The 26018-nt window shown below is 41.6% G+C and overlaps 1 protein-coding gene across 2 annotated transcripts; it reads left to right on the top strand.

Annotated features, from left to right (window-relative positions):
- The first annotated feature begins 935 nt into the window (after positions 1-935).
- Positions 936-25364, top strand: gba2 (glucosidase, beta (bile acid) 2). Of its 2 annotated transcripts, none has more exons than XM_080451886.1 (18): positions 936-1278; positions 2296-2569; positions 8471-8562; positions 8702-8817; positions 10216-10434; positions 10972-11211; positions 11553-11655; positions 12276-12429; positions 13187-13312; positions 16480-16664; positions 18322-18426; positions 18599-18706; positions 19276-19427; positions 20066-20172; positions 21227-21369; positions 21882-21997; positions 23336-23527; positions 24073-25364. In XM_080451886.1, exons 2-18 carry the CDS (start codon positions 2382-2384, stop codon positions 24307-24309), a joined length of 2583 nt encoding a protein of 860 aa, XP_080308012.1. In that variant the 5' UTR covers positions 936-1278; positions 2296-2381; the 3' UTR covers positions 24310-25364. The 2 variants fall into 2 exon arrangements, with proteins under 2 accessions (XP_080308012.1, XP_080308013.1); XM_080451887.1 differs by having other exon boundaries at positions 936-1311.
- Positions 25365-26018: the final 654 nt, after the last annotated feature.

Here is a 26018-nt window from a genome sequence, read left to right as displayed (position 1 = left end):
TATCTGTACTTAAAGTTCCAAAAGTAAAAGTACTCATTATGCAGAATGTCCCATTTCACAAGTTTTCAAATGCATAAAAATCTTTTCAAAACAGCAGATCTACAAGCTCACAATGAGTCGCGATCATAGAGGTATAATATAACGTCGCGATGCACTGTGAGCTCGTAGATCTTCTATTTTCAAATGGCCGAAATGTATACAGGGCTGAAGTGTTATTACATGTTTTACATGTAATAACATGTATTACATGTTTCGTAATAAATGAAAACCTACAAAGTAACTATCTAACTAAAAGTTTCAAATAATTGTAGTGGAGTAAAAGTATAATATTTGCCTCTGAGATGAGGTAGATGTAAAAGTACTGAAAATTGGACATACAGTACAGTACTTAGTTACTTTACACCATTGGTTCTCAAAGTGAGGTCCGGGGACCCCCAGGGGTACTTGAGGGGGTTCCAGGGGGTCCCCAGCTAAATGATGGATATAAACCAAATGGACCCTTATGGGTCTGTAACTCTGAGAGTGTACAAATGGAACCAAATGGACCCTAACGGGTCCATTTGGTTCCATTTGTACACTCTCAGAGTTAAATTAACATTGATTTTACAATATAAATTGGGGTCCCAGGGATATAAATGTAATTAAATGGGGGTCCGTAGCCTAATGCATGTTAAACTGGGGGTCCTTGAAATTAAAATGGTTGAAAATCACTGCTAGAGAGCTGTAAAAATCTTCTCTCATGGGGGTCCCTGGCTTATCTTTTCAAATGGGGGTCTGCGGGATATTAAGTGTCAATTTGGGGGTCCTTGACATGAAATAGTTTGAGAACCACTGCTTTACACCACTGTGTGACTATGGCCGAATCCCCCCTATGTTTCCAGTGCAGGTTGGTTTGGCCTCGCAGCAGCAGGAGGCTCCGGTTAAAGTGAACAGGGAACTGTGTCAGAGCAGCGCCCTGCTAGCAGCGTCTCTACATGGAGCTGTGACACAGCCATCTGCTGCATGCTGCACACACAGTGACACTCAAATGACAGCGAACCCACAGTTATAACCGTGTTATAACGGCCGGGTAGACATTGTTGTTGTTGCCACTGTGTTGCTGCTCGATCGCACTGGGAGGGACGTGATGCTCTTCTCACCCGGACCCGGCAGCGTTACTTAGCACTGGGCTCGGTGTAGCTAACTAACGTTACATGACCGTTGGTTGACTTGCTCCCCCCGGTTCTGTTCTGTTCTGTTGGCGGGGCTCTGGTCTTGCTCTGCTCTGCAACTTAACAGGTGACTTGAGGTTCTGCGATCGTCTCACCAGTGGTGGGGAAAGTACTCTTTTTTTCTCCTCCTTTTTTTTTTACTCAAGTAAAAGTATCAATACTGCAATATAGAAATACTCTGTTACAAGTAAAAGTCCAGAATTCAAAATTGACTTGAGTAAAAGTACAAAAGTATAGTGGTATCAAAATGTACTTCAAGTACCAAAAGTGAAAGTCATTGTGGAAGTACTGTTAGTCATGTCCCGTTTCACAAGTTTTCATGTGTGTAAAATATATTAAAAACCTTTGAAAGTAGCAGATCGGCTATTTTCAAATGGCAGAAATGTATATGGGCTGATTGAAGTGGTTAATGTATGTTTTGTAATAATCAAAATCTACAAAGTAATTAGTAACAACGTTTTCCATATAATTGTTGTGGAGTAAAAGTACAATATTTGCCTCTGAGATGTAGTGAAGTAGAAGTAAAAGTACTGAAATTTGGAAATACTGCAGTAAAGTAAAAATACCTCAAAATTGTACTGAAGTTCAGTAATTGAGTAAATGTACTTAATTACTTTCCACCACTGCTCACTGCTACTGGTTCTGGTTCAAACTTGATCTGCAGATACTTGGAGACTTCACTGTTTTGCCTGTTACCAATATCTCTAAACTGACACAGACCATATGTCACCCAGGATTTAGACTTGTTGCAAAGGGTTTGTGTTTTTTTCTGTAAAGTTACAATCTGTAGGGTTCTCCAACGTTCAGCATGGAGGCAAAAATATGAATTCTACCCGGCTAAATGCTTATGTGGACATTCTCTATTAGTATATGGCAGTTATTGGTCCTCCCACTTGGAAGGAAGAACACTTTGCTAGTACTCACCTGCTCCACAGCCCACAGGTATTCAAAGCTAGTTTTTCGAGTACTGCTTGGCAAGTGGAATAGTCCAGTGGACGATTTAGACAGAATAACTCATACAGGGCGTAGTTACAGCACTTCAAAGTTTTCCACAATTGCTAAAGTTATTGTTTGTTTACAACAGGTGGTGACGTCTCGCTGCCTGCAGTGACAAGACAACAGTAGGTTAGAACCATTCCTTTAGCAGGGCACCCTAGTGAAGAAGACACTATGGATTGGGGCGAGAAATCGACAGCAGACCTCATGAGCACGTATGTGTCCAAAGAACCTGGCTATCACGTACCGAAGGAGGGCTGGAGGATCTGCCTGGCGCACGAGTTCAAGGAGAAGAGAAAGCCCTTTCAAGCAAAAGATGTCTCTCTGTCCAACATCCTGGAGCACATTGGCCTTGGACTCAGGTAATATCAGACGTTCACTCACTCGGGCTGTCTGTTGACTGTTGATTTGTATAATGTTTGGCCTCACCCTCAGGTGGTATTTAACCACATCAGTGGTTTTAAAACGTTTTCATGTCAAGGACCCCCAAAATGATATGTATTTGGCCGCGGACCCCCATCTCCAAATATTTTGTTCCAAGGACCCCCAGAAGCAAAGATTTGAGTTCCAAATGTTCGTTTTAAAATATATTCAAAGATTTGCAGATTTTGCACACATTTTAATGATTTTTCAAAAATAGCAGATCTACAAGCTCGTAGCGCGGCACTCGGTGCCGTGCTATGAGCTTGTATATCTGCTATTTTTTGAATAGCCAAAGAAATCTAAAATGACACAAGTGCTTCCCCCGGTCCTAATGTGTTAACCACTTAGCATCTGTATTCTGGGGGAAACCTTCGCAGCAAAGATACTGTATGTATGTAGCGTGAAAACAGAAAAGTCACTAGTATAGCCCACTTGTTTCTATGATGAAAGAGCAAGTTAAAATGTGAATATCTTTCCGTGGTTTTGTCTGCTCCGAGGAGGCTATTGTTAAATGAGTTAATATGACGAACCCCCCCCCCCCCCCCCCCGACAGATTCAAACGCAGAGCAGAATCTGTTCTTGAGAGATGACTAGTATTGAGCCCTGAGGGACTCCTGTCAACTAAGTATAGGGTTTAAGAGGTTAATATGCTGTTGCAAACTGCTGTGCTACTATAGCCAATGTTACCATGGAAGAGGAGCTGGTGAGTTGGGGCTTCTAGTCTAGTGTCATGTGTCTCAGCACACACCTGAGAGCGGGTGTGAAATGTAATCCTACCTCTACTGTATGTGAGTGAGTCTGACACAATATGGCCCCAAAACTTGTTTTTATTTTCTTATACCTGAACTGCTATACACATAATGTGTCAGGAAACACAACTGCAGTTTTGTATAACTTTGTATTTATTCATTTGAACTAATATACTTCATCCATCTCCCCACACCCCTACGACTCTTTTTGCATTTGGGATGAGAAATAATCCATACAGGAAGTATAGCCTTAGAATTTACCTTTTGGCATGCAGCCAACAACATCCTCTATTATCTCGGCTTTCATAACATCTTTACAATGCAGTTTGATGGCAGAGGCATACAGTAGAATTGATCAAGTTGTGTTTCTATTGAAACTGTATTTAATGTATACTCCATCCATCGCATGGCAAGCGACACCGTCGTACTACGGCACATAAAATTATGATTATGGAACCAGTCAGACAAAATAATCTGGCAGGTGGCTGCTTTAGGACTTGTACTGTTTGGGTGTGGAGCCTGGATCAGGTGGTAGTACTAAGTGATTAGGCCTCCAAGGGACGGAATGCTCTCTGTACCAGAGGTCCTACTCGTCTGGTGAATTAATATGCATATATTGTGATATAATAGTTACAAATTTCACTCGCCCTAAGGACGTTTCATTGTGATCTGCCAAACATCTACTTCCAATCATGTGCACACATTTGTCTTATCATTTACATGACATGTTTTACTGTCTCATTATTGTTTCATATTAACTCAACAAATCCACTGTGGTTGTGCATGCTGCTGAAAGAGCCCACGCCAAATTACACAATTTGGCGTGGGCTCTTTCAGCAGCATGCTTTTGTGGACTGTCACCTGGGCTGCACCTTAGTTTAACCCATTGATACCTGGAACGCATCTGTGTCACTTTTAGATTTCTTTAGGCTATTCAAAAATAGCAGATCTACAAGCTCATAGCGCGGCACCGAGTGCCGCGCTACGAGCTTGTAGATCTGCTATTTTTGAAAAAATCGTGAAAAAAAAATGTTTAGATTTTTTTCCAAAAACTGTTAGGATTTAGATTTTTTTAAAGAATCGCCTCAGGTCTTAAAGGGATAAGGGTAAAGAGCCTTTGATTTGTTCATTACATATTAACAAATACTATACATGGCAGACTTAATAGCTTAAACCCTATGGATCCCATAACACCAGAGTGAATAGTTGTTTCAAAGGTGTGGCTCTATCAACATAAACAGATTACCTCAAAAGATTCCACAGTCAGTCACCATGGCAATACTTGTTAATCATTGTCATGGTAGATATGGTTGAGTTAGTGCTACAGCAATGATATTGTGAATGGCATTGTCAATGCAGCAGTAGTTGGCCTACTACCAGTCAGAGGCCTAAAGATTTAACCAGTGACTCAGCTACATCAATGCAGCCATGGGCCTATCACTTTTAGAAATGTGATCACACTGATATAAAAACAAACAATCATAACAAGAAGATAGAGAGAGATAAATCATTTCTGGACTAGGGCTGCAGCAGTTAATCGAACGAATTAATTTAATTGATTATTAAAAGAAAATAGAATTATGTTTATTTATTTTTTGGGGGGGGGGATAATGCACAGTGCATAATGGTGTGTGATGGGAAATGTAAGCTTATCATATAAATACAATCATATTGTATGGTCAAGGGCTTCTGGAGAAACTAAACATCTCAGTTGCTTTTCAGTTATATCCTGGAGTTTTCTTTTATTTGTCCAATTATTATAATTATTTCTAGGCTTGAGGACTTTGTGATATCTAGAGATGATGTTCAATTGACATACACGGACAGAAAATACATTCTACATATTGTTGTTTGTACATGTCTTTAAATTCAGTAATCGAAATAATTGACTTTGACATAATCGATTACAATTCTTTCACAAAAAATATTATATATTATTCGATTAATCTAAAAAGTAATTGATAGAATAATCGCTAAGATAATAATCCATTGTTGCAGCCCTAATCTGGACTTTGTATGTAGTCCAATCAATGGCAGTTCTAACACATTGTGTTCATATATAATGATTATTATGTATGAATTTTAAGTCTAAGTCTGTAATCTAGATCAGTGTTAGGCAACAGGCGGCCGGTGGGCCAAAACTAAGCGATGATATCTGGCTCAACAAATTATTCTGTAAATAATTTACAATATCTGACTGACAGTCCCACAAATGTAGGATATTGACAGCAATGGCTTTGCATTGATAAAACCAAGTAGGATGAACACATAGTTCTATTTCCTTTCTTTGAATGTTATGTTTTCACTGTCAACTTGCCTCTGTAGACTTTTTAAAAACAAACCAAAAATGTGTTTTGCATGCCTTAAACGATACATTGTTTCTCTCTGTTCTAAGACGAGACCTTGAACCAAGAAAAAGCTCTAGTTTGAAAAGGAGAATGACTGTTTGTCTCCAGATAAAGTGTTCTTTTTAAACTTTTTGATGAACTAAACATCCTCCAAGTGCCACATTCAAGGTGACCTGCACAAGATGATTCCACAAGCAATTCTTGTATGCACCTGTAACATTTTATTCTACACACATTTCTATACGCATGTTCTAGGTCCTAAATTAGCCAGAGATTGTGTTCTTTCCCACCATCTAAACGTACTTTCTGACCCCTGATCTAGATAGCATGTTATTTAGAGAGATGTTCTTGGTTGACGTGTGATCCTAGTTTACTGAGGCACTGCACTGTCTCTCTGCATTTGACATATGTGTACCTTGCTTATTGTAAGTTGCTCTGGTTCAGAGAGTGCTAAATGCCTAAATTGTAAGTCATGCCACAATTTGTGCAGTTGATAGTGAGTGGGAGAGAGAAGAAGAACAGGACTGAGTGAGAACTGGAACTACTCCCACAGCTACAAACATTTCTAGAGGAAACCCTCCACTATCTTCATCTATCTGAGTCTGAGTCTGGACAGACTCGGTACAACGTCCGTAGCATTCACAGTCGCAGTGAGACGAGACTACTACGATGTCATAAACACATTAGATCTTGAAGTTGATCTAGAAGATCTGGCAGATATTCAAAGGTTCTAAACGAGAGCAATGGCTCTATCCAGAGACTATCAATAGTTTACTTGGCACAGCTTCAAACAACACATGGTCAAAAGCAATCCCATTCATCTCTTGATCCCCTATAATAAAGCTGGAGTGGTTGGCCACAATGGCATGCCTCTGTGACCGAGCTTTCCAATGCCAGTCACACAAAACCGTTGCATTGTTACTAATGTAACGAAAAGATAAACGCAGCTCTCTTCTTATACTTTTGAAATATTACTTTTACAGCACTTTTCTGCTTTGCATACAACATTATCTGCACCAGTGTTGCAGTTGATTATACTGCTGTGCTCATTGTACTCGACTGGTTATGAACGACAGCTAAACGCTTGTAGTGTAAAGGTAATTACTGACACTGCAGCCTGTATGTGCCCATGTTATAGTCTACATGAATTAGTCAATCAAAAACACAAAATAAAGAATCCATTGCTGTCCCTCTTCATGGCATTTCTGTTACGATACTGTATTTGTCTCGTCTACATACTGATACTGCACTGAAACTGGTTTGAATACTGTTCCTTTCTTTCCCTCCTGTATCTGCACTGTGTTTCTTACTGCTGTACTGCCATTGGCAACTGAATTTCCCCTGCGGGATCAATACAATTTATCTGTCTTTCTATCTTGGCACAAACGGCAGATAAGGCAGCCTATTAGGTTCAGACCTCACCCAGAATAACGTTGGCTTGTTTTTGCCCTATTGCAGCACACCCTGATCATTAGTTCACGTGAAGACCATGGTGTGGTAGTCTCTGTGACATGTGCACAAACAAGCACCCGTCCACTGGATGTGCCACTTTGACCCCACGCAGCACGACAAACAATTCCTGCCTTTATCTAGCTGTCCCACAGATTCTCTCTTGTCTCTCTATTCCTTTTTGTATGTATGCATGTGTGTGTGAATTGTATGCTGCTGGCTCTAGCTTTAGTTCAGAGTGCTAAATGCATTTAAACAGCTGTGGCTGCATTTCTACTTTAACAGTGTATGAATAGACACAGGAAGAGGTTAGAGAAGAGAGCTTGCTTTCAAAGAGCATCTGTGTGATGCTACATTATGCGTTAATTTGCAATGTCAGTTAGCCCATAAAAGTAATGAGAGCATCCCTAATTGTAACCGGCACATGACCAATTAGCTTCTAACCTTGTTTTATCTCCTTCTCACGAGGTCACAATTCCTGGAAAATAACTAGCTTACTGCTTAAAGTATCTAACCGGAAGTACAGGAAGTACAAGGTTACATGTTGTCCAGCCTACCGGAATGATCTGTAGCCCTGTTCTTCCAGTTAGACACTTTAGGCATTAGTTCTTGTCCAGCCTAGTTCGCATATCGTCTTTCCTGAGTCAATGTGCCGTTGTGATTGGGCAGAAACTGAAACGGAGTGTGGAGTGTCCAGTCTGTCGTTCACTCTTTGTGTGAAGTGTCCAATAGTTCAGTGTTTCCCAAACGGTGGGTTGCGGAGCCATTTTTGTGGGTCGCAAGAAAATACGCCATTATTTCTTTTCCACTACATTTAGTTTTTTAATTATTATGATTTCACAAATGTACAATTTTCCATAAGTTAAAAACAAAATCAAACATTTTTCCAAAACAAAAATCCATGAATGAGAGGAGGGAAAATACTTTTAAGAAATAGCAGATCTACAAGCTCACAACACGTCGCATCGCGACGTGTTGTGAGCCTGTAGATCTGCTATTTTCACTAGTTTCAGTCCTGGGGAGACATAAAAAAAAAAAATTGGGTCTCGAGCTAAAATGTTTGGGAACCGCTGCAATAGTTTCTGTGGAATGTCCAGTCTCTGTCATTCCGTCTCTGTGTGGAGTGTCCATTCTCTATACACCTACATCCAAAACCTTGTTTTGTTCAGTGATTGTTTTGGGTCCTCTCTCCAATGTTGTGAAAACCTTGTGAAAGTATCAAGCAAACATTTGTAACTTGTTATAACAGGAAGTGACCCAAAGTAATCGGATCACGTGTGTCTGTTTGTGCCAGGTATCTGAAATGGTGGTACAAGAAGACCCAGGTGGAAAAGAAGGCTCCCTTCATTGACATGTTCCGCGCTCTGCCTTTGCGTCAGATATATGGTAGGTGTTTTTAGCCAAGAGTACATTGTAGCATCTAGCATGATCTGTCGCCAGACACACATCACGCCTTGCTAGTCTTTGAATGCATAAAGTCCATTGTTCAGTCCTGTACTTTTTCTTTGGTACAACAACTATGCAGGCGCTCCCCTTGGAGGCATTGGGGGAGGCACCATCACCAGAGGTTGGAGGGGGGAGTTCTGCAGATGGCAAATGAACCCAGGGATGTACCACTACAAAACCGTCATAGCTAACCAGGTACGTAGTAAATGGCGCATTTATTTAGCGTCTTTCTCCAAAGCGCTTTACAATGTGCATTACATTTCACCTATTCTCACACACACATTCACCACCAATGCCGGCGTTAACCATGCAAGGGCCAGGCACCAATCTGCTCATTGGGAGCAGTTGGAGGTTAAGTGTCTTGCTCAATGACACTTTGACACTAAGCCGGAAGCAGCCGGGGTTTGAACCGGGAACCTTTTGATTACCTCCTGAGCCACTGACACATCCAGCAGTGCTAGGCTGATGGGTAGAAATGTTGTACTACCCGTCCTCACAAAGCACTGTAACTATAACTATACTATACACCATCTGCATCATTCACCACTGTTGTCGTTATAGTTGTCAGTGTGGACTCTGGCATCCATTTGAGTTGGAACGATTTTAAAAACAATATATTTATAGTTAGGGCTTGGTGTGGACAGCCCATAAGTGTCCGAAAGACAAATGTTTGTGGCTTTATGGATCCGGGATGCTTTCAGACTTCATTTGAATCTACAAACAAAACAACACCCATTCAGTCAAGATCCCGACGGTCTTTGCTGTATGTCACTCCCCATTTCCTGTCGTTTTTGTCAAATAAAGGAAAAAAAAACATGTCTTTACAACCGCAGTGACAATGTGTAAACAATTAAAAACGTGTACACTGTAAAATCCTCAGTGTAGTGTACATTTTGTGCAATTTGTAAGGCTGGAGGGGGGAAAAGCTGACAGAAAAGCTGACAGACAAGTATGTAGTCCAGTGGGACTACATGCGAACTGCAAACACGTGTCACTGACTCATTATTGATACAACCCAACCGACGCCTACAAATAGACAAATATCACTGTCACATTGTTGCTACAACCCAAAAAACACATAACAAATAGACATGCGTATGTCACTGTCACATTGTTGCCCAACCAACGCACAGGGTTTGATTTCCTGGGGAGATGGAGAGGAAATCCATTCCTCTTTTGAAAATACCCCTCTGGTCATTCATTTTTGTGACTGGTGGGGATATGTTTAATCCCTTCTTCTAAAGACAAGCATTTCGTTTTGGTCTAATATGTTTGATATTCTTTGTTTAGAGAAGTTGTCAAAAACACATTTATGAGGAATGGTTATTGTGAAAAATATACCAGTGATGTGAAAGCTTATATCAAAAATGGGTTTAATTGAGAAAGTTACACAGTATGTTGAAATATGTTATTACAAATGTTAACCCACATTAATCCATGTTTTGGGAAAATGTTAAAAAGAATTGAAGAAAATTCACTTTATTAAATGTTGTCAACGATGTCACAATGCGACACACATGTAGATTGGCTATTTTCATTTCAAATGAACACGGGTCAAAAAATTCTACTTGCGCATCCTCCATCTCTCTCTAGTTCACGGTGTGTCTACGCCGCGGCGGTCAGACGGTCTACCAGCAGGTGCTGTCGGTAGAGCGCCCCCCTACGATGCAGGGCTGGAACTGGGGCTACTGCGGGGAGTATGCCTTCTACCATGCCCTGTACCCCCGCGCCTGGACCGTATACCACCTGCCCGGACAGAACGTCACCCTTACCTGCAGACAGGTTTCCCCCGTCATCCCACACGACTATCAGGTAATGCAAAATAAAAGCACATTCCAGCAGGTATAACGTATCCCACTGACCCCATTCTGGATTGTTTGCCTTTCTTCATTTGGTGTTGTGTTCGAGTGTTTAGCAAGGATGTTCTTCTGTTCAATCCATTATTGTCTTGTCTTGCATACATAGTGAAAAAGATTCTAACATGGGCCTTAACAATATTGAATAAAATACTTCATACTAAACTGTTTTGTCTGTTTGCCCCTTTAAGCACTCTTTCTCCTCACACGACACACACACAACACATTTTAAACACATTATTTTACAAATAAGCCCAGTTTGTTTTGTCTCTCCGTGCACTATTTACTGCTTATAATTTTTTGGGTAAATTGTGCAAATAAAGTTTAAAGAAGAAAATCATCTGACTCTAACTCTTTCTCTCAGGCTTAAATATCTCTCTCTGCCTATCTTTCTCACTCTTTCTTTCTCTGTCTCTGTCTGTCTCTCTGTTGGTCTGTCTCTGTCTATCTTTCCTTCTCTCTCTCTCTCTCGCTCTCTCACCCCCTCCCTCAGGACTCCAGCCTCCCAGTGGCAGTGTTTGTGTGGGACATAGAGAACAGGAATGACTATGCTCTGGATGTGTCCATCATGTTCACTGTGGTCAATGGGTCGGGCCACAAGGACGACAAGGGAGGTGGGCACTGGAACGAACCATTCCACCTAGAGAAGGAGGGGGAGGCCGTGTCCGGGGTCTTGCTGCACCACTGCCCTACAGTGAACCCTTACACTCTGTGCGTGGCAGCGCGAGAACAGGTTGGACATTGGCTTAGTTGCCTGTGTAGATTTGAAAATACAAGAACGCATTGCACCAGCGCTTTGCTGAGGAATTACCTTGAGATTTAGGATCTATAGCTTCAGATATTTTGAAAGAGCTTAGAGCTCATTAAACATTAGGCTTATTAATGTATTGTGCTGAATACTGCTTACTGTGTGTGTGTGTGTGTGTGTGTGTGTGTGTGTGTGTGTGTGTGTGTGTGTGTGTGTGTGTGTGTGTGTGTGTGTGTGTGTGTGTGTGTGTGTGTGTGTGTGTGTGTGTGTGTGTGTGTGTGTGTGTGTGTGTGTGTGTGTGTGTGCACCATTATGCATCTTAACAGCCTGACCGGGAGATCAGTCACCAGACAGCATTCAGTCCAAAGGGAACCTGTGGAGGCCTGTGGAGTGACCTTATCAAAGATGGACGGCTGGACTCACCTACCGGTCAGTCTGCAGAAGGCACAGAACGGACATGGATATGTGAACAGAATTGAATTCTAATCCTGTGATCCACTGAGCATAATGGATTCTTTAGTATTTGTTGGAGTTGAACACAGCGTAGCTGTAAAAGAATCTAACATGAACACGTGGCATTGTGAAATGAAAGAAGAATAAATGATAAGCATGCCTCGACAGACAGCATACCATTCCCTTTCACAATCATAGACATACCTTCTGGGCTGCAGCTAGTGATTATTTTATTATTCTATCGATTACTTTTTTGATTAACTGAATAATCTTGAAATAAGTTTGTCTTTAAATCTTTTAAATGTTTAACTTGTATACGGTTTATCAACAAATTTACACAAAATAAAATCAGATTTTTATAATGAACTAAATCTTCGTCTGATTAACCACTAAAGCCCTATTTTATACTTCGTCCTACAACAGTATCATGCAAAAGTAGCAGATCGACAAGCTTACAACGCGTCGCATTGCGATGCATTGTGAGCTTGTAGATCTGCTATTTTCACTATTTCTTTTTAATGTATTGTATTTTATAATCAATTAAATTGATTAGTTCTGTTGCACCCCTAATATCTTCCTCTTTCTGCTAACCCTAGGCTGCAGCCCGCCCACCCCTAAGGGAGAGACGGTGGCAGCAGCCCTGGCTACTGCATGCTCAGTACCTGCTCAGGGGCACAATGCCCTGGAGTTCAGCCTGTCTTGGGACATGCCCAAGATCACCTTCGGTTCCAGGGAACGGGTGCACGTCAGGTAGCCTTCAGTATAAGTCACCAAAGTGCAAGTCTGACTTAGTCAAATTATGTACAAATGTGGGTGATACCATTTATGCAGATGATTGAAGACTGATTGATGGATTGATTGAATACTTTGTTAGCAGTTTGCAAAAAAAAAGCACAGTAAAGAACAGTTCAATACAAGTTCTGCTAAGAGGATTTTAAACCCAAGAAAACCTATAGCTTGTTTCCATTGGGGTCCTTTGTACTCAATTCATCGAAACATTTAATGACAGACAAATATACAATACTATGCAAAACATCATATAAACAGTTAGAAATCAAAAAGAAAAATATGAACAATAAACAAGTTCCCCCTCCCTTCCTTTTTTGTACAGAGGTGTTACTCTCGCTATTTTGAAATCATGGGGGACATCTGTAGTGTTGCAACACAACTTGTTGGAAAACAATTAATTCATTGCTCTGCAGTGTGCACTCCACCACAGACATTTTGCGAATAAGAAAACTTGGGAAATAAGACTGAATTCAGCATAACATGCTGGATGCCTGGCAGTCACATTCCTCGGACGTAATTGGTGTAATTTGGTGTGATGCAATTGGACACTTAATAACCATAGAGCACTCTGGTAATAGTTTACAGATACCTCTTTCTTTCATAAAGAAAACCCACCAATAGCTAATATCTAATAACAGCTACCAACCAGAGTGTAGAAATGCTCTGCTAGTATCATGATAACAATGCTAGCATCAGCTTCTCACACTTCTATTCACAGGAGATACACCCGTTACTTTGGGACACAGGGCGACGCGTCTCCCTCACTCAGTCACTACGCCTTAACACACTACAGACAATGGGAGAGAAGCATCGAGGAGTGGCAGAGGCCCATACTGGAAGACAGGTATGCCGTGATGGAAAATTAATACAGTAGTAGTAATATAGGATACGGTAATCGTTTCTTTTCTATGCTCATTATGTTGCCTTTGCAGACAGAAGCCATGTCTGCTGTAGTTGGTTCTCTCTTATCTTATTTGTGCTTAGTGGCAGAACATTCCATTCTATTGAGGCTACTGAGCAGCCAAGGTAAAGATTCTAATAGTAAGCCGCATATGGTATTCATATATGCTGGACCTGGTAAAACCAGGGGCCTGTTCCTCGAAAGGTGAATTAAATAAGCCTGGATTTAAGTCAAATCCAGGCTTGACAAAGTCGGGTCCGTATAGCCTGGTTTATTCGGTTCCTGGAACGCCAAGCCAGGCTGAAAAGGAGCGACTTTGTCGAGCTAGGCCTTGTCAAGCCAGGCTGTGTCGAGCCAGGATAATGAAGCCAGGCTTCACTTATTTCTATAAAAGACCATGAAAGTCGATAGCAGAATCCTTGAACTTGACCAATCATGGAGCCCAAAACCAGAGCGACGTTCTTCTCTGTGGCTGAACAGCAGCACTGCAGCAGCTCATGGAATCTTACAAGGAAGTAAAATTTATAATAATCAAGAAAGGAAACACGGCTGCAATAAATATAGATCCAGGGAGAAAGCGTGGCAAAGTATTGCCGACAAATTAAATGCACAAGTTGTCCAAAAATATGCAATTAATTTATATACAAATCCATAAATATATAATTCAGTTAGGTTTAAACATAAGGAGTTTAAGTGAATGTTGGAATTATAATTATAAACACTTAGAATAATTTTCTAATTTCTAATTTCTAAAATCGAAGATCTACAAGGGAAAAGCTTGCCTTTTGGCGGCCGGGGGTCCACGGTCCACGGGGGTCAACGGGGGTCAACGGGGGTCAACGGGGGTCAACGGGGGTCCGGGAGTACACGGGGGGCCGGGCCCCCCGTGTACTCCCGGACCCCCGTTGACCCCCAACAGAGGTCCGGGGTATACGGGGGTCCACGGGGGCGGGGGTCCACGGGGGTCCGGAGGTCCATGGGGGTCCGGGGGTCCATGGGGGTCCGGAGGTACACAGGGGGCCGGGGGTCCATGGGGGTCCGGGGGTCCATGGGGGTCCGGGGGTCCACGGGGGGTCCGGAGGTCCATGGGGGTCCGGGGGTCCACGGGGGTCCGGAGGTCCATGGGGGTCCGGGGGTCCACGGGGGTCCGGAGGTCCATGGGGGGCCGGGGGTCCACGGGGGTCCGGAGGTCCATGGGGGGCCGGGGGTCCACGGGGGTCCGGAGGTACACAGGGGGCCGGGGGTACACGGGGGTCCGGGGGTCCACGGGGGTCCGGGGGTCCACGGGGGTCCGGAGGTACACAGGGGGCCGGGGGTACACGGGGGTCCGGGGGTCCACGGGGGCGGGGGTCCACGGGGGCGGGGGTCCATGGGGGGGCGGGGGACCACGGGGGCGGGGGTCCATGGGGGGCCGGGGACCCCCGGCCGCCATAAGACAAAAACATTTCGGGCTTGTAGATCTTAGATTTTCGCATAAGAATTGAATAAGTGTAGAAAAACTCATTGGTTTATGATTGGAGTCATTGGACTAACAGCTATTTCACAAAACTTGAAGAACAAGGCACTGGATTAATAAAGCTTGGCTGTTAGCCTGCTCCTGACCAGGCTAACTTCACAGCTAAATTGCCATGGTAACTAAGCTAGGCTTGCTTCAATTCTCTTTTGAGGAATCGGATAAGGCTAAACTTAGCCAGGGTGAACTGGCTAAACTAATCTTCAAGATAATTCACCTTTTGAGGAACCGACTCAGCTCTAATCCTGGCTAAATTAAGCCAGGATAGGTGGTAAAGCCAGGGTTTAGCTCTAATTCACCTTTTGAGGAACAGGCCCCAGGTGTTTGTGAAGACAAGTTAACTGGCAGTCCGTCTATAAACGATGTAACTTTCTAATGTATATGGAGTACAGACAGACACTCAGACAACTCTTACGAGGTGTATAGGTGTATGTTTTCCAATACTTGCAAACATTAAACCACACCATGAGCGATTTGTGTATCTTTATTGATTCATCTCACCATTGTTCGTGACAAATATTACAGGTGTGCAGTGGAATTTCCATGTCAATTCCGGACGACGAAGAAGGCATCACTAACCTTTCCACAGCCATTTTTTTCAATGCCCCTTCATATATTAATCATCAGTCTGTTTCGGTTTACAAAGGTTTTCAAAACTGTTGAGGCATAGATGTGGACTATAATTTACAATTTAGGCATTTAGCAGATGCTATTATCCAGAGTGACTTGCAAATTGCGAGGTTGGAGTAAGCACCGTGAACTCTAGTCAACCAACAGGGTAATTGGTCAAGGAATTGGAGTGCATAATGATGTACTGTACTTAAGTACAATTTTGAGGTACTTTTACTATTTCAAATTTTCAATACTTTTATTTCTACTTCTCAGAGACAAATATTGTCCTTTTACCTCACTAAAAACTTGAGTTTGAAAACTTGAGTTACTTTGTAGATTTTGATTATTATTACAAACCAGTAACCACTTCAGCCCTATATACATTTCGACCATTTGAAAATAGCAGATCTACAAGCTCACAATGTGATGCGATGCGACGCATTGTGAGCTTGTAATAAGTAGATCGGAAGTGGCTTATTGTCAGTATCAGCCGATAACATGCGGGAGTCTGTCCCCGGTACAATGCGCTAGACCCCTGGGAGATGGATTGCTGAGGTGGAGCGCCACACCTACCATCAGCTCCCAGTACTTACCGCACGACTTCCGCACCCAAGCCGTGGTGCTCATACGCTGAGTTGGTGGTGCCCCGGATCGAACCCATGACCTTGTGGTCTAAGGGCGAGAGCTCTACCGACTGAGCTACCCGGACACAAAGATCTGTAGATCTGCTATTTTCAAAAGAAAACCTGTGAAATGGGACATGTACTTTTGGTACTTTAAGTACATTTTGATACCAATACTTTTGTACTTTTACTCAAGTACATTTTTAATTCTGGACGTTTACTTGTAACAGAGTATTTCTACATTGCAGTATTGATACTTTTTACTTAAGTAAAAAATGTGAGTACTTTCCCCACCACTGCCTATCTCTCTACTTTAGTAGCTCTTTTCACCTTTTGTTTGTAAATGTTCTTTGGTGCCGTAGCTCTCTCCCCTCCTGGTACAAGTCGGCCCTGTTCAATGAGCTGTACTTTGTGGTGGACGGAGGGACGGTGTGGACGGAGCTCCCAGAGGACAGTGATGTGAGCGGTGGGGTACGAAGCGAGGATGGGGGTCTGCCTGCCCAGCCTTCTGTCGTCAAGGAGTATGGACGCTTTGCCTACCTAGAGGGTGAGTGGCAAGGAAATAGCCCTTACACAAGACATAGCAGTTTATCGTATAGCTGAGTTGCACTAAACTCATTATGCGAGCAAATGTTATGTGCAGTGGTCATAACCATGACAGCTGGTGGACATTTCTTATCAATATTATATTTTTGTCACAGACAAACAAAATAACTGGTCAATAATTTGACCAGAAACACAAATGACTAGCCCTAAACGTAAACTAATGGACTCGTAATGTGCCATAGTGTCTATACCAGTAGTATCATTTGGGGCATGAGATCTATTTAGCCACTGCCTTTTCATCTTATAGATCGCTAATTCAAATAATGCAAAGAGAATAAGTCAATAGTTTAATATGAATGAAAGAAAAGATAAATTATGAAAAAAGTGTCAACAATAATACAAAATATATTTATGAGACTTAAAATCGATTGTGCGTGAATTGATTTCTTTGTATAGAAAAAAAATGTTGAAATTTCAGTTCCTAAGGTTATTTATTTTTCTCATTTCCCTGTCTGCTGGAAATTTAGTCAAATGGTTTGTCCGCAAGTGTCTTTCCAAGTTCCCTTTCTTCACCATCAGGTTGCTCAGATTATGGAAAACAACAAAATAAGCTATCATAATTATGCAGACGATACACAAATATGCACCTATGTACCTATGTATGGTACACCAATACATATGGCTGAGATTTCAGTTCCTTATTTATTTTTCTCAGTTCTATGTCTGCTGGAAAGCTCTAGTCAAATGATTTGTGGTTTGTCAGAAAGTGTCTGCAGACGATACACAAATCTACCGTACATAACCATTATCACTAGAGGACTATGGTCCAATACAAACACTGAGTAAATGCATTGAACAAATCAACAATTGGATGTGCAACATAATGTTCTTCAATTAAACAAAGGCAAAACTGAAATAATCGTTTTTGGAGCCAAGGAAAACAGATTAAAAGTCAGCGCCCAACTCCGATCGGTAATGTTAAACACCTCTAGCCAAGTCAAAAACCTTGGTGTAGTCATGGACTTAGACTCTTAGACACATTTTAACCAAAATAACCACTGACACGTGGCTAGACTTGTACAGACATGTTGATGATCCCTGGTTTTGTTACATTTTTCAATATTACAACAATGACATACAGTATCAGAGAAAAGAGTTAAACTGGATATGGTTACCTAAAGCCGTACTCCTCTTCACTCTAACAATGCGCACACACAGACACACACACACGCGCGCACACACACACACACACACACACACACACACACACACACACACACACACACACACACACACACACACACACACACACACACACACACACACACACACACACACACACACACACACACACACACACACACACACACACACACACACACACACACACACACACCAGAATTCTTAGTTGACTCATTTGCTGACTACATATGCTATATTGCTGAATATATACAGTACCAAAATGATTAATCAACTACAAAGTCTTGGTTGGCTAAGACCAAACCAACTGATTAATCAACAATGACGGGACAGCCCTAATCAAAAAGGCATATCCACTTTGAAACAAGTCGATATCTCAATTGTTGGGTGAATGCTTGCTGAATGTTAATGGTCAAGTTTGATCCCCTGTACTGATGCCAATATGTCTTGCGTCTCAGGTCAGGAGTACAGGATGTACAACACATATGACGTGCACTTCTACGCATCCTTTGCACTCATCATGCTGTGGCCCAAACTGGCCTTGAGCCTGCAGTATGACATTGGTGAGTGGAAGGCTGTTTTCTGAGTGGTTTGACGCGTTAAATGATGCGATTATTTGAATCGGAATCAGTATCAGAATCTTAGAAAGGGGAAATGTTTGCAGTGACAGGTTCTTGGTTTTGACTGAATGTTGGGGTTTTTAAAACGCCATTCTATCCTCCCTCTGTTTCCAAGCGGGCAGCGTGGTTCAGCATGATCCCACTGAGAGGCTTCATCTGATGAGTGGCCGCTATTCTTCCGTCAAGGCCAAAAATGTGGTTCCTCATGACATAGGAGACCCAGGTATGAGAGTAAGCAGTTCTTAAAGCACCGCTATTCACGTATCAATGGAATTATTCACGACAGGGAGTTTAGAAAGAACATTGTTAGCTGTGTCTAAAACCTACTTCAAAAGGCAGACATCAAATAAATAAGATGAATCCATTAAAACCGGGAAAGCATCTGTGTCATTTTAGATTTTAGCGTTGGCTATTCAAAAATAGAAGATATACAAGCTCATAGCGTGTCATTTCGTGCCACGATATGAGCTTGTAGATCTGCTATTTTAGAAAAATCGTGAAAATTTGTGCAAATCTTTGAATATATATATATATATATATATATATATTTATTTATTTTTAAGCGCCCATTTTCAACTCAAATCTTTGCTTATGGGGGTCCCTGGAACAAAATATGTTCCAGGGACGGGGGTCCGCGGCCAAACAACAATTTTGGGGGTCCTTGACATGAAAAAGTTTGAGTATGTTTTTTCAGAAAACTGTTAGGATTTAGAAGACATTTGTAGGAATCGGCCTCAGGTCTTAATGGGTCAAAGTTTTTTTTATAGAACAAACCTGTGCCCCTTTCCTCAGATGATGAGCCATGGCAGAGGGTCAATGCTTACCTCATCCATGACACTGCAGACTGGAAAGACCTGAACCTGAAGTTTGTCCTGCAGGTGTACAGGGACTTCCATCTCACCCAAGACTCCCAGTACCTCAAAGACATGTGGCCTATCTGTCAGGTGGGATGAACTGAACAGTAATTGTACCTTTTATGTCAGTGGTTCTCAGCCTGTGGGTCGGGACCTCAGGGGGGTCCCCAGATGACAATTTAAGGACTTTTAAGACCTTTTTAATACCTCCAAGAAAAGAAAAATACCATTACTGCATTAAAAGTAATCAAACTATACTATAAAAACTGGTCAAACATTGGCCAAATTGTCAAATAATATAAGAAATAGACACAAATTGTGAAAATAGACGATCTACAAGCTTGTAGATTGGCTATTTTAACAATATTTATCTGTGGAACCGAGTTAAACAAAATGTAATGCCTCACTATTGTTTCATGTAATGTAGGGGTTTGAGCACAGATGAATGCAAGTGGAAATGACCACATAAGGGTGGAACTAGAGGCCATTTAGTAGGGTTCATCCTCCAGGTAGCATGAAGATGCACAGCTAATTCCATGTCAATCCTTAGAAGGGAGATATCTCATTTGGGCAGTGCTGTTTGACAGACATTGCCATCCTTAGAGCCCCACAGCTGGCGTGGCTGAAAACAGAACATTATAATAATAAGGGCTGACCAATAGATGTGTGCGTTACCTGCTCAGATACTGTACCTGTTCTTATTGGCTTCCTTGTGGTTGTTCCTCCAGGCTGTGATGGAGTCAGAGATGAAGTTTGACCTAGACGGTGACGGACTAATAGAGAACTCAGGCTACGCTGACCAGACATATGATGGCTGGACCGTTACTGGACCCAGGTGAGGTTTAAATAGGACTGTTGACTGCACCCAGGTGAGGTTTAAATAGGACTGTTAATGGACCCAGGTGAGGTTTAAATAGGACTGTTACTGGACCCAGGTGAGGTTTAAATAGGACTGTTACTGGACCCAGGTGAGGTTTAAAGAGGAATCTGTATGGACAACAGAACTGGACAGAGGAATGAATGTACATTTTACCCAACCTGACCCTCAGACTAACTAACTAAACATCTCAGTGTCATGAATGATATACTGATACACACTATATAAGAATAAAAGGAGCAACTTGATACACTCCAATTTTAAAACCCTTAATTCACATAATGCCATAAACAAGGTGAAAGAGGGTACTATGGTTTTTTACTATGGTTTTCCATTTCACACAAGCTTATGAAGTGTTAGAGAGAGAGAGAGAGATGGCAAGAGCAGGAATGCTAAATGCAAGAAGCATGACTCAAGTTTTTCCACAGTGACAAAAACAAAATAAAAAATGCAGGAAAAGGTTTTGCTCCATGATGAGTTATTTGTAACTGTTGGTCTGGCTCTATGCAGGGAGCTGAGCCTGTGTTCAAAGGTTATATATATATATTAGACTTCAATATATGAAAATAACATTTAACTTTAATTATACAATGACAAGCAAACAGGTAAATATAGAATACACATATAAACTGAACATTATTTTATTTAACCAACATTTTAAAAAGTTAAACTCAAGAAGATTTGATCAGATCAGAGTGATGAAAGTGGTAAAGATAATCGGGCTCTAGTTTATTTAGATAAGTGTAGATGCAGAGGGTTCAAAGCTGCGAATGTAACCCCCTCCCATTATATATACGGCAAAGTCTAGACTGACAGAGGCTTTATCCTTTTCTCGGATGTACCTTTTGAAGAAAATGACTGTTTTGTGTTTTTATCTTTTATCTGTCTGAATTCTCTCCAGCTGTTGCATACTTCTCTGCTCTCTCCATTCTTACTGTAGTGTGGTGCCACCTGTTGGCAGTGATTTGTAAGTTCATGTGATTAGTTTGAATTTGTCTTTTGTGTGTGTCAGTGCGTACTGCGGGGGCCTGTGGTTGGCATCGGTGTGTGTGATGTGCAAGATGGCTAAACTGATGGAGGACGAGGCAGCCTACCAGCGCTTCAGAGACATACTGGACAGAGGCAGTGCTGCTTATGACAAGCTGCTGTGGAACGGTAAGTTTATGAGTAAATCTAGCTTTTCTTTCCCCCCATTGTTTAATTGGTTTTAGAGACAGCCATTTTTAATTGTCAACTATTCCTACTTGTGTGTAAATGGTTGATAAAGATGGCAAGCTTGAACTGAAAATGGATAAAAGGCAGATGGCACACCTATGTGGTTGACGACAGGTGGAAAGGACAAAAAAAGTCCAACTGCACACAATGAGGAAGGTTCTGCACACTGTCTAGGACTACAACATTTTGGTCCTTAGACCTTCATCAGGTCTAAGGACCTTCCTCATTGTGTGAAGCTTGAACTGTACAAATAGGGCTTGGTTGACTGAAGTTCAATTGAACCTACTCTACAACTTTCTTAGACTAAAACCATCATAATTAAAAAATTAGGGCCTATGCGTTTCTTTTGTATATTTGTAACCATCATAATGAAATAATTAGTTTTCTTTTTAGTATTCTTTTTAGTATCTCTTTTAGACTTAAATAAAATATTCTTATGCTTATGTTTTCAGGCAAGTACTACAACTATGACAGCAGTGGGAGAGACCTGTCTAACAGCGTCATGTCAGACCAGTGTGCTGGACACTGGTTCCTGAGGGCCTCCGGACTGGGGGAAGGGGAGTTCCAGGTCAGTCATCTAGATAGCTGTGACACATGTTCAATAGATATGGGCTAAAATGTCATCATGAGAGATCACATGCTGGTGTTCAGTTCAGTGGAGATGACATGCTACAAATCAGTGTGCAACAGATTCAAAGCAGAGCGACTAAATGTAGAAATTGCGAAGTCTTATTCACAGACATGCTACATTAAATGTAGTTGTAAATAAAGATAGATATTGCACATTGATACAGCAACAATACTGCTTCAGCGCTAATAAGGGATGTGTGATCCCAGACACTCGCATGCCCTGCTCTCTTCTCTGCTCCTGTGACAGCGATGACTCATAACCCTGCCCTGTCTGTGATAACAGAGGAAGCCATGCATCATCTGGGTTATTATGATATATGGTCATATTCATAGCTTGAGTCAACTCAGTTGAAGAGCCACCACAAAACAAGCAGACAAAAGCACTGTGTTCCATATTAACTACTTGAACCCAAGTGTCCCTATTGAAGGGATATTTCACTTTCAAACATGTTTGGGGTCATTTTAACATCTACTCTGGCTTTTGTGAGCACCCCAGACAGTTTTTAATTTGCTTGATTAAGTATTCACAGATATTGACCTTCTTTTTATCAGACACGCCCCCTTCCTATACAAACCCATTGTAACTTCAAACTATTTTAACCATGATAGATTCATCGAAAACACCTGTCCTTGCTTCTGGTGACTGATAGTGTCCTTCTAATACGTGAGGGGGCTGTTTTTTTTTGTTGCTTTTTTCATTCATTTTATTTAGTTTTATTTATACATTTTTCATTTTCCAAAATAATTATAAAAAATAAATGAAAAGATAAATGGAAAAAACACGGCCTGCTCACACATTAGAAGGACAATATCAGGCGACCAGAGATCTCCTTCCTGAAGGGGGGGTAGGGTAGACAATTTCTGAAGTTGTACAGCCTCCTGGCAAAGTCGAGACACAGTTGAGTGCGCCTCTCTGCTAGGGTGGACACTGTGAGGGTGCAGAGAGCCTCTGTGTATCCCGAGTATCTCCGGCTAAGTATGATTTAGCATTTTGAATAAAGGAGGGGGCCATGTATAGACCCCTGATGGATCCCTGTCGCTGAAGTATACAGGGGTTAAGTGGTTAACCACTTAAACGCAGTTTTATACTTGGTCGTATGACAGTGTCGTACAAAATGAGCAAAAATTGCCGATTTCAGGCACAACATTAAGAGGTCGTTAGATCTGCTGTTTTCTTACGGTCTTATAATACATGCAGCTGGCACTATAAAGACAACGTCAGGAGATACTCTTTTCAAAAGGTAGTGGTCCCAACATTCACTTCCTCTTTCCCAAGGCTTTTCCCCAGGAGAAGATTCGCAGTGCACTGAAGTCGGTATTTGACTTGAATGTGATGAGTTTCGCTGGAGGCCAGATGGGGGCTGTCAACGGCATGCGTCCTGAAGGAGTGCCTGACCATTCCAGTGTCCAATCAGATGAGGTCTGGATCGGAGTGGTGTACGGACTGTCAGCCACTATGATCTATGAGGCAAGTGTGTGTTTGTCTGAATATTGGCAATTAAGCTGTAATCCCTCCTTACACGTATATATACAATTGTAGCCGACTCCTTAGACTGTTGAACGTCTACAACTGCTTCCGCACTTAAACTCAAAATGCACTGCTCAAAATGCACTGCTCCTAATGCACTGTGCACTGCAAAATGTACAGTGACAAAATCACCCCGTCGACAACTGCTTTTGATTGAGAATGCTGCTGCTCGAGTCCTTACTAATACCAAGAAATTTTACTCCAGTTATTTATGCTCTGTGTCCTGAAAAGGTGTTTCCTATTCCTAGGTAGGATAGGTGTTTAACTTTTACTGATTTCAAATGTCCTGCTATGTTTCTCTTGCTTGATGTTTTATGTAAAGCATGTTTAATTGCTATGTGTACATGTGTTAGCTACTCCTGCTACTCTTGACTGTGTAAATAAAATGTTCACTTCGGTGTTCATGTTTACTTTGTAACATGAACACTATAACATTGGTGTTTTGAAGTCTAATCTCCCCCTCCGATGGCTGTTTGTCCTCTCAGGGCATGCTGGAGGAAGGACTTCGTACAGCGGAGGGTTGCTATCGGACCGTGTGGGAGAGACTGGGCATGGCCTTCCAAACACCTGAAGCATACTGTGAAAAGGGCATCTATCGCTCCCTGGCTTACATGAGACCTCTCAGTGTCTGGGCTATCCAGCTTGCCCTGGACTCTTCACGCAAGGACCAAACCAAACAGAATCAGACTGGGATCTCTGACGGGGAACAGGGACACGATTAAGGCTAATTCATACTTTATTGTAATGGTGTGTCGCGAATGACAAGGTTGAATGACAAAGTCTAAATGAGTTTGAGCCCAAGCCTCTAGGCCAGCATGGATAGAGTGACGACTGCAAGGGAACTGACCCAGACAAAAGTTGACCTCTGAACTCTCACGTGGTCTCCCTCAGCTTCTAGCTCAAACCCTTCCATCTTGCGTTGCACCTGTGACTGGCTACAGATTTTGAATTAGTAGTTCTCTGGCTTATCCGACCCTATAGTGTTAGTCATATGAGGCTCAAGTCAAAGCTGAGACTAATTTGACAGCTGAATTGGGAATGTTGTCATCAGATGGATGCTGACGAATGTGGGGTGGGTTGCCAAGACAGCATCAATATCATAGCTAGATGTATTGATCATTGTCATTGATCTCATGTTTTATCAAGTATAAACGTCTGTTTGTGTTATGCACAGCCACAGGGCTCCAGTTAAGTACATTATTTCTTAAACACTGTCCACATCAATTGTAATGCTTGCATATTATTCAAAAGTGAATGCAAACTGTATGAGAAGGACAATTGTCTATTACTGTAGCAGCTCATATAATCATTATGACATTTAGGCTCATCTTGGAACTGAAACAGAATGTTTATCTTGAACTTGAAGGATCAAGGTCCCACCTTGGGTCATCTGGGAGACTGACCGAGGTAGTTTTGGATTATTTGTGGGTTTAGAACATAGAAGCTTGAAAAGAAACCAGTTAATTTGAAGATCGTTTTTCCAATGTGAATGCTTTACTGACTGATGTAATATGTGATGTGTAGTTTAAAATCAAACCTGACATGTACTTTTTCATTTACTTTGCATTTAGTGCCTTTGCGCACATTTGCAGTTATCCATATTCATGTAGCAGTGACATTTAATGTTTTATACAATCCAATATTGTTGAGGACAATGATAGTAAATAAATATAAATAAAAAACAATTGTTATTTACAGTTTATTAGTATTATAATATAATATTATGAATGAATCAAACAGGTATGTTTTGAGGAGTGATTAAAGATTGTGGAACTGACTTCTCATTGGTTCAGTATTTAGAAAACCCAAAGAAACACTATCAAGATGTTTTTGTAAAGTAGAGAAAATAGCACTGTTGTATTAAAAACAATTGAAATATGGAGATGCAAGGCTTCTACCCAACAGCAACGATATCCAGTCATGCCACCTAGTGTGAGTTGACAACACGAGCCATCGACTGGGTAACGCACACTGTCCACTGGATGGTGACTGTCACTCAGTGAGTGACAAATTATTTAATTTTGGATTCATTAAATATATATTTTAATAATGTAAACCAAAAAAATATATATTTTCCCAATTAAGTTGGAACCAAACTGTATGACATACAGTGAATAATTACAAGCCACCTCTGACAGCTGGGGAGAAAACAAGACCAGGAGACCTGGTTCTGCCAGACCCAGAATAAATTCCTAGTACTTTATATGGACTTCGTATGACGGACTTCGTATTACGTGTCAGCCTGTGTCCCTTTTATGCCCATGTATGGAGAAGAAAGGGTCCCTTTTATACAGCCGGTCTTTTTCGCCCATGTATGGACGAAAGGGGGCAGAGCCTCATGTAGGCCGACCCTCTGGGTCTGGCAAATATAATACTGCAACAACAAGAAACCATTTTAAAACACAGAAATAACTGCATCTTAACCTTGAAG

The sequence above is a fragment of the Gymnoscopelus braueri genome (genome assembly GCF_963280865.1).
Source record: "Gymnoscopelus braueri genome assembly, chromosome: 15".
NCBI lineage: Eukaryota > Metazoa > Chordata > Actinopteri > Myctophiformes > Myctophidae > Gymnoscopelus > Gymnoscopelus braueri.
This window is presented reverse-complemented; position numbering and strand designations above follow the sequence as displayed.

Excerpts from the sequence above, each read along its gene's own strand:
- gba2 (XM_080451886.1), top strand. The coding sequence starts at position 2,382 with ATGGATTGGGGCGAGAAATCGACAGCAGACCTCATGAGCACGTATGTG. Across the intron at positions 10,435-10,971 it reads TCATCCCACACGACTATCAG|GACTCCAGCCTCCCAGTGGC; the intron begins GTAATGCAAAAT and ends CCCCTCCCTCAG. Across the intron at positions 13,313-16,479 it reads AGGCCCATACTGGAAGACAG|CTCTCTCCCCTCCTGGTACA; the intron begins GTATGCCGTGAT and ends TTGGTGCCGTAG.